Source organism: Gavialis gangeticus, unplaced genomic scaffold, assembly GCF_001723915.1.
Source record: "Gavialis gangeticus isolate Ggan-Ray unplaced genomic scaffold, GavGan_comp1, whole genome shotgun sequence".
NCBI classification, from domain to species: Eukaryota; Metazoa; Chordata; order Crocodylia; family Gavialidae; genus Gavialis; species Gavialis gangeticus.
In genome coordinates this window covers 24688627-24697452 of record NW_017728996.1, presented here as the reverse complement: position 1 = coordinate 24697452, position 8826 = coordinate 24688627, and the positions used below count along the sequence as shown (strand labels likewise).

The following is an 8826-nucleotide window of genomic DNA, read 5'->3' as shown; positions in this document are numbered from 1 at the left end:
TTCCGACCCTAGAAACTATGAAACTATGAAACTATGAGTTGGAGCCACCTTACTTTAAGGACTAATTTTGGGGTGTGGATTTTCTGTATTCTACCTAGCTTTATTCCTTCTAAAGCATTCCAACATTCCTTCTAGATTGCTGAAGATGAAGGAGATGTTTATTTCCAAATTTGGATCAGCTCCCAAGTTTTATGTTCGTGCACCAGGACGAGTCAACTTAATAGGTAAGAGGCATATTCTTCTTTTGATTTGATTTTATTTTGCATCATGGGGACATAGCAGATTAACTTTTTTGGTTTTGATTGTTCGTTTGTTCCTGGGGATTGTCAGAGAAAGAGTCAATGATTGACAAAGTCATACATGGGGAGAAGACAGAACTTTGCAACATGCTTCATGCTTGTTTTAGTGTTTTAAGTGTTTTGAATAAAGTCAGCTTACAAATTTAAGTATCTTGCCTCGTTGGATTTAGGGTGCATTTCCCAAGAGCTATTTGTAATCTGAAGTATAAGCTAAGTGGGAGATGGTGAACTCACAGAAAATAGGGTTACCATATTTCCAGTTCCAAAAAAGAGGACACCGATCATGCAGGGGGAGGGAGCAGGTATATGACTGTGGCAGGGGCAGTAGTATGCCAGTGCCCTGCACCTGTCCATTCTGTGCCCCTCACTCCAAAACCACAGCCCCCCTTTAGCCCTGCTGCTGCCCCTCACTCCTGACCCATAGATCCCACCCCTGCCAGTACCCCTTACACCCAAACTACAGAACCCTGCTGCCCTGGGCTATGCTGGAGCCCCTCACTCCCAACCACATCCCCCCCCATCCCTGCTGGTGCCCCTCACTCCTGAACAGCAACTCCCTGGTGCTGCCAGTGCCCTGCCCTGTCGTCCGTCCTTCCTCCCCCACTCCCTCTGGTGCCCCTCACTCCTGAACAGCAACTCCCTGGTGCTGCCAGTGCCCTGCCCTGTCGTCCGTCCTTCCTCCCCCACTCCCTCTGGTGCCCCTCACTCCTGAACAGCAACTCCCTGGTGCTGCCAGTGCCCTGCCCTGTCGTCCGTCCTTCCTCCCCCACTCCCTCTGGTGCCCCTCACTCCTGAACAGCAACTCCCTGGTGCTGCCAGTGCCCTGCCCTGTCGTCCGTCCTTCCTCCCCCACTCCCTCTGGTGCCCCTCACTCCCAAGCGATAGCCCCCACAGCCCTGCTGGTGCTGCTCACTCCCAAACCACAGCCCCCTGCTCCTACCAGCCCTGCCTCTGAGCACAGGCACTGGCTGCAGTGCCATTGGGTCAGCCATGCAGTTCCCTGCTTCCCCTGAAGGCCTCCCCACCCCCTTCCCCTGCTGGAGGAGAAGGTGCCTCCTCCGCTCCTTCCTAGGGCAAGCAGGGAGGTGCCAGGAAAAACTTTGAAGGTGAGCAGAGCAAAATCCTGACATTTGAGTATATTTAAATTTATTTTTAAAAACTGACCAGATGGAGATCGAAGGATTTAAAAAGAGGACATGTCTGGGAGAACGTGGGCGTATGGTAACCCTACCAGAAGATATCTGTAAGATGGGTTCATGAAATCAGTCTGTATTTTTCTCAGTACCTCAGTTTAAATCTTCAGATGCAGCATGTCTTCAGGCACCGAGTATTACACTTTGATAAAAGTGAGACGTCGTTTCCTGCAATCCCCTTTCTCTTATTCTGCAGATGTGCTACACAGTTGTGCCCAGAGTGATTAGAATAGCTAACTTCAGGTCCATTTCAGGTCTAGGGATATGGTGTAGTTATTTATTTCACATGTTTGTTTTATGACTTCCTTCTGGCATTCATCTTTTTATGATCATACCCTTTCTTAGGTAACAGATCCCCAAACAATTAAAATGTGATCCAGCTGATCAGATGACTTTCTCAGTGAAAGGAATCATTACAAATACACATTACAAATAAGTTAGTCTGTGTGCAGTCAATTGTAATTTTTCCTATGATTTTCTGTAAGATAATCAGAATGGAGAACAGATGCTAACTGAAAATTATTACTAAGAGATGGGTATGTACTGTGTCCATTTTCTTTTTAAATGTCATTTTGTATCTTGTGAATAACTGTATTAAGGATGATTAAGTATCATAATTATTATTTATTGGAAAAAGTTCAGGAATAGCTTGACAAAAAATTCCTGCATAAGCCTGATTCACTGGCTAATGAGTCATCCAAGATCAAGTGAGGAAGTCACAGGAAGAGGCATCATGCATTGCATTTTTCTGCACTGCATATTAGCTACCACTTAATGAAAATGATTTAACTTGCTTATTTTGCTAGTTTTATTAGTTACATATGAAGCTCAGTTAGTTTCCTTGTTCTAACTACTAGACAACAATCCTTTTATAAGTCTATGATTTCATGTAACTATGTTAAAGAACATAACATTTTAAAAAGTGATGTAGTAGACAATGTCCCTGGAGAAATGTTAAACTATTTTGCACTAATACAGAGTTTAAAAAGTGGAGAAGCCATCCACTAAAATTAATGAAATAAACAGAGTTGTAGTGTACATATTTTACAGTGTAGACTATTAAGAAATTTGCATTTCTGTAAAGTCTTTCTGTAAAGCATAGGCGCCAACTTTTATTTTTGGTGTCTGGGGGCTAAGATGATGGAGATATGGAAAGTTTTACACATTTTAGGTGACAGCCCCCTTCCTGAGGGGGTGGGGTGTGGGGCTGGGCTGGGCCGGGCCCTCAGGCCCCCACGTACTTGGTGCCTCTGGCATTTAGAATTGAGCTTATTTTTTCTGGTACAGCTGATTATAACAAGAATTATTAAAAAATGCTGGAATTCTGCTTATTTTTAGGAGAGCATATAGATTACTGTGGGTATGCAGTGTTGCCTATGGCTGTAGAACAAGATATACTTATAATGGTGGAACCTGTAAAAACTCAAGTTATCCAACTGGCGAATACAAACCCTTTGTACTTGTAAGTATGGTACTTGGTTTTTTTATGCTAACTTATATGATAATTGTAATATAAGTGAGATCTTGTGATCTGTAGCAGGCTAACAGTACAAAATGATATGGTTGCAGATTAAGTGTATACAATAGTATATTACCTCACTGGATGGAATATCACTGCTACTAATTATACTGTCTATACTGGCCCCAAAGGCCAGATCTACTATTTCTCTTCACCTCTTTGTTTAAGTTTCCCCTCACATACCACTTCTCTCAAGATCTCTGTGGACTTCAGAAATATTTTCACTGAAGGTTTAGCTGTTGAGAATCTGGATTTAAATTAGGCCTGTTGTCTAGTCATCAGCAGTCTCCTGAAATTCAGATGGTATGTGACCAGGGCCGTATAAACAAATGGGATATCTCTCAATTAGAAAAGTGTTTACATTCAGTTGTATCTGAAAGGGTGGCAGAAAATAAAAGCATGGTGAGACTTGACTGTCTTTGAGCCAGAGCTTGGCACATCAAATAACCTAAATGAGTTTTTGTTAAAGTAATTAAAGTTAATTAAACCTAGATATAGCTCTTGAATTAAAATTGCATGCACATTCAGTAGATTTTATAGCTTTGTTGGCTTCAATTTGGAGCCATATGGTTTAGGTCTAGAAGGTAAGCTTTCTGAATACAGCAGATAGCATCTCTGCTTTACTGAAGAAACTCTCCTGGTTATAAGTAAAGCCAAAATATATCCACATAGTTCATCAAAACGGAGTATGTCTTTCAACGCTTCTGAGGCTTTCTATATCAACAATTGCCTTTAACTTGCTTTATCTTCTTCCAATCTGTATCAGCACTAGGGCTTATGCTTGTGGTGAATGAAAAGCATGTGACCTTTGCTAACAAGGCTTTAACCACAAGCCCCAGTAGTCTTACTCCTTCCCTAGTTCATCTTTGATTTACATACTGCTGAAATCTTTCATACTGTTGCAAGCCTCTTTCACTTAGAGTTTGTTTTAACTTATGGGAAAGACATAACAGAGAACAGGTTGTAAAGAATCACCTTCTCAGATCTTAAAAACTTCTCATGTAACTAAGTGCCCTTTGATTTCAGTTGAACTAAAAGCTCATTCAAGAACTGTTCAACTTTCAGGGCCTCAAGGCTACTCCTTACTAGCCTAGTGCATTGTAGTTAAGAATGTAAGTGTAGAGACTATCTTGATAAAACACTTTGAGGAGTGTTCTGGGAAATACTTCAGAATAATAACAGCTAGCTGGTTATCTGTCTCATGGCACAGTTATGAAAGCCTTGTATTGAAGAAATCAGTCATTAGCTGACTGCTCTTAAATTTCAGGTAGCAGATTGAAACTTCAGTTGACAAACTGACAAAGTACTGTGATAATGAGCCAAATTGTCCAGAAAAACAAGGATTAAATAGCACTGAAGGCGAGAAGGAATATCAATCAGATAATCACGTCTCATAAAAACACCTCACTACCTGATACACATGCACATGAATTCTCATGTCTACCCTGCAGCAGAGGTAAAGTTTCCCATGCAGTCTCTGAAAAGGGGAAAAAAACATTCTTTGTTAGGCAATGTCTTCAAGAATTAGAGGTAAAAATTCATTTGGTCAACTTGTGCCCTCAACAGGATAGCTGATACTAACAGTTGAACATGGGCATGGATAATGTCTGAGTAGATAAGACAGCTCATTTGGGTACACCATAACAAACGTATAGAATGATTTCACTATAAGGCTTCTGTTCATTTTGTTCATCTACATGTATATGCATACGTTACTTTTCATTATAGCGTGCTGCCTCTAGTTAGGGCCTTGAAGGTACCCTGCACATAAGCGTTTTAAAGATTGCTTTTTATTCTGCGTCAGAATGGAAAATTAGACTTTTTACTTTTTTTTAAAGGTATGACAGAGAAATTAAATATTCCAGTAAACCAGTGGTTAGGGGTACCTTGGGGTGCAGAAGACTCAGGTTGAAATCTTACTCTGCCATTCTCACTTTCTGACTCACTGAATATTTAATTATTTATACAACATGGAGCAGCTCAATGAGGGGGAGAGAATGTGCAACTGAGATGAAGCTTCCAAAGTTTTTGCATGTCGCAGATGAATGCAAAGGGAATAGAGCGAGGGAAACACTGCTTTCTAGGGCACACCCCCTTGGCAATCAACAGATACTTCTTGATGATTTTGGGACATATTGATGTAGTAGGACATTCCCTCAGACGCTACCTGTTCGACTCCTGACTAAACAACCTCCTTTTTGATCTCAGTTAAATAAAAGTATTGCAGCCTCCTGGTTATGAATTTTTCTTTTTTATTTGATCTAGACTCATGACGATACTGTGGTAGATTTGGGGAGTTATCAAGAAAGTTCATGTAAGAAAATAAGGATCTGACAACAATAGAAGAAAAGTTGAGTGGGAGCAGACTGAGGTAGTTTGGCATATAGCTAGAAGGCCTAAAGAGTAATTAGGAAGGAAAGTTCAGGTTGTGAGATCGAAGAGCAGGAGAAAGAAAGGTAGCTCCAAGTAGACATAGTATAAGCATTTAAGTCCACACCTGAGAATATGTGGTGTATCAGGCTAGAAACATACATTGCCAAATGAAAAGCTTATACTAGTTTAACTATTTTGGTAAGACTATCACACCATTAGTGTAGATGGCTAAGCCAGTAAAAAAAAAATGTGTAGGCCATTTCTAAACCAGTGTAAGAAGCATAATTTGCAGCCTACGCAAGGATAATAGATTATCTGTTCCCTTAAAGCCCCTAGAAAAGATTTTGCTGTGTTAGCCAAAATGCCTCTGAGGAGTCCAGAGGCTGCACCCTATCACAGTAGATTGTACTTCAAGAACTCTAGTTTGTCATAATGCTCGAATAACCTTCATTAGCCCTTCCTGACCTCCTAAGTACTTCTTGTGCTGAGCTACCATTGCAGAACCAGCATCAGCTAGACCCAGTCATGTCCTGTTTAGTGATGCAGATTAACTCCAGTTTCTAAATGATAGCACACTTTCTTATGCATGTACTCTTTGTACAGAAAAATGCAATGTGTGGACATCATTGGGATAGGAAGCCACAATATTTACCTGGATAATTTCTGTAGCAGTATTCAGATTTAGGACATTTTAATTAAATGAGAAACAAAATATTCAAAAGATTATCTTTTATACCTTCAAAATTTATATTTGGAGGTCCAAAATACGTCAGTAGGAAAAGTTACTATTGGAATTACAATCTGTAAATAAACATGGTAAAGATTTTACCAGTCCAAAATGGAAAATTCAAATGTGCTTCAGCAAGCAGATCAAAAGTAATGAAAAAGAAAGCCTTGATCAAGGTTTGGAAGAGCAGAGAAAGCTCTAAAATGCAATTGTTATGCACATTTAAAGGGATAAGACCTTTTTTGCTAGTCTTTCACTTCCGTTAGGCCCTGTCCATGTTCAGGACAACATTTACACATCTTAAATAAGTGCTGTTTTGAATAGGAATAGGGGTGCTACTATGTTTGGGTGTCTACTACTAAGAAAAAATATTGTTAATAAGAATCAGCTTGCAGAGGAGATATTGTGCACAATCAGATATTCCTAGCAGTTTTGGACTTCACCAACAACAGAGTTAGGAAAGTACCAAGATGTTTTCAAATCTAGATTAGGCACTGTGGGCACCTATATACGTGTATGAGGCTGCTCTGGCAGGCTGTAATTACAGCACGTCACAGCAGACTCAATTAATTGAGTCACCTGGAGCATGGTAATTACGCTTTAACTACAGTCGTCACTTTAACTAAAGCTTAACCCCCGCCACCATTTTTCAGTGTGGAGACGCTGATACATGTGACACTATGGGCACTTTAATAAGAGCAGCTCTCAGAGCCGCTCTAATTAAAGTGCTACCCCCCACAACTCCCGGAGCGCGTGAATAAATGCCCTAGCTCTATCACTCCATGGTTTTTTATGGTTACTTCACAGTTGCTGGATTTGCAGAGATTGCAAGCTCTCACTGTTGGTAAATGGGAGTAGAAGACATTCAGTTAGCACTTTGCGGTTGATTTTCTTCTTACAGGATCAAGCTGTATTTATTTGTCCTAGTGACTGTCACAAGACAACTTGGAACACTTTTAAAGCCCAAATCATAGCTCTTGATGTAGGGAAAGTAATTCCTTGATTTTAAAATTTGCATTTTGCTTTCTTTAATTACTAAAAGTAGTCTTGCTACTGGTAGTGAACTGGATTGGAATTAGAATCTAAGATGGGCAGTGCCTTAGGCGAGGGACAGACATTGCACATAAACTGGTTTAAGTGATCAGAAACTGGTTTAAACCTGTAACAGAACATAAGTTCACTGCACATAAACCAGTTTCAAAATGGCCAAAACTGGTTTGAGATAAACCTGGTTGAATGTAGTATCAGACTTAACTGATTGAGCTCAAACTGGTTTATGCAACTTCTGTCCCAGACCCTGTCCTGGTTTAAGTTAAACCAGAGTCCCCCAGCATCCTGGTATGCTCTTTGAGCTGGGTGATCTGCTCCAGCAGAGCAGGGCTCGCCCTGCACCTCTACTCCCTAGCTAGAGCAGGAACAGACAGGGGTGGGGGCCTGGCCAGATGCTGGCCCCGGAAGGGAGCAGGGAAGAGGCTTATTCCCCACCCTCCCCTGTCCCACCGGTGCAGACCTGCATTTCTCTGCTGGCTGCTCCAGCAGCAGGGGCATAGCCAGCCCTGGCAGTAGCTTGGAGTGAATTGGCCAGGGAGGGGGTTTAATTCCCCACTCCATCACATCGGTACAACCTGGGCCAGGGTCCGCCTGGGGCTTCCGCCTCTCTGGTACAGTGGTGGGGTCAGGGCATGGCCAGATGCCGGCAGGCATGGCTCCTGAGCAGAAGGGGCAGGGACGGGGGTTATTACCCCCTCTACTCCCAGAGGACTGCAGCCAGGGTCTGCCTGCCCTGACTGCCACCACTGCCGCTTGCTCCCTGTATGGGCCGAGCAGTGGGATAAGCCCCAACTCTGTCCCATCTGCCAGAGGCCAGATGGAGGGGGAAATAACCCCTTTTCCTGCCCCTTTGCCTAAGGAGCTCTGGCAGCTGGCCTCTGGCTGGGCCCCCAACCCTGCTGCTGGAGTGGAGAGGGGGCAGTGCCTGATGAGGCAGCAGCCCCTGTCCTGGTGTCCGGGGAGCATGAGCCTCTTCCCAGTGTGGGGTCTGCGATCGGGGGGTCAGAGCTACAACAGTCTGCGTGGGACAAGCGGCAGCACTGGGGCTTGGAGGGGGCAAAACCCCTCAAGTTCCTCTAGTGCCAACGCCAGTGCTCACCCCACATAGTCCACAGCAGCTTTCCCTGCCCTGCTGTGCCCAGAGCACGGCCCCCCTACCAGGAAGAGGCTCGCACTCTGGGGACACTGTGACAGGGGCTGCAGCCATCAGGGTCATTCCCCCCTCGCTGCTCCACGGGCAGGGCCAGAGGCTGGCTGGCATGGCCCCCTTAGGTGGGGGGCAGGGAGGGGAACATTTCCCTTTTGCCTCTGGCGGAGGGGGCTTATTCCACCGCTTACTCCGTGAAGGAAGTGAGCGGCAGTGATGGTCGGGGCGAGCAGACCCCACTGTGGTCCCCCCAGTGGAGAGGAATAACCCCTCTCTGCCTCCCAGCCTAAGGGGGTCATAACCGGCCGGCCTCTGGCCCGGCCCAAGGAGTGGTGAAGCGGGAGTAACCCTAACAGTGGCTGCACCCCGTCAGTGTCCTGGAGTGCAAGCGGAGGGAATTAAACTCCTTCCCTGGCCAGTTCACTCCAAGCTACTGCCAGGGTTGGCCACACTTCCCCAGCACAGCCTCCCTGCAGCTGAGGGCTGCTCTCATAACCGCCCCCCACCACCTCCTGGCC

The 8826-nt window shown here is 44.1% G+C and overlaps 1 protein-coding gene across 2 annotated transcripts in view; it reads left to right on the top strand.

Moving 5' to 3' along the window:
- GALK2 (galactokinase 2) overlaps positions 1–8826 on the top strand; it is a 100270-nt gene that overhangs the window by 2694 nt on the left and 88750 nt on the right. For both annotated transcript variants that reach the window (XM_019504166.1, XM_019504165.1), the window contains exons 2-3: positions 136–224; positions 2831–2954. In XM_019504166.1, coding sequence (XP_019359711.1) covers positions 146–224; positions 2831–2954 — 203 coding nt within the window. In that variant the 5' untranslated portion in view covers positions 136–145. The remainder of the gene's footprint in view (positions 1–135; positions 225–2830; positions 2955–8826) is intronic.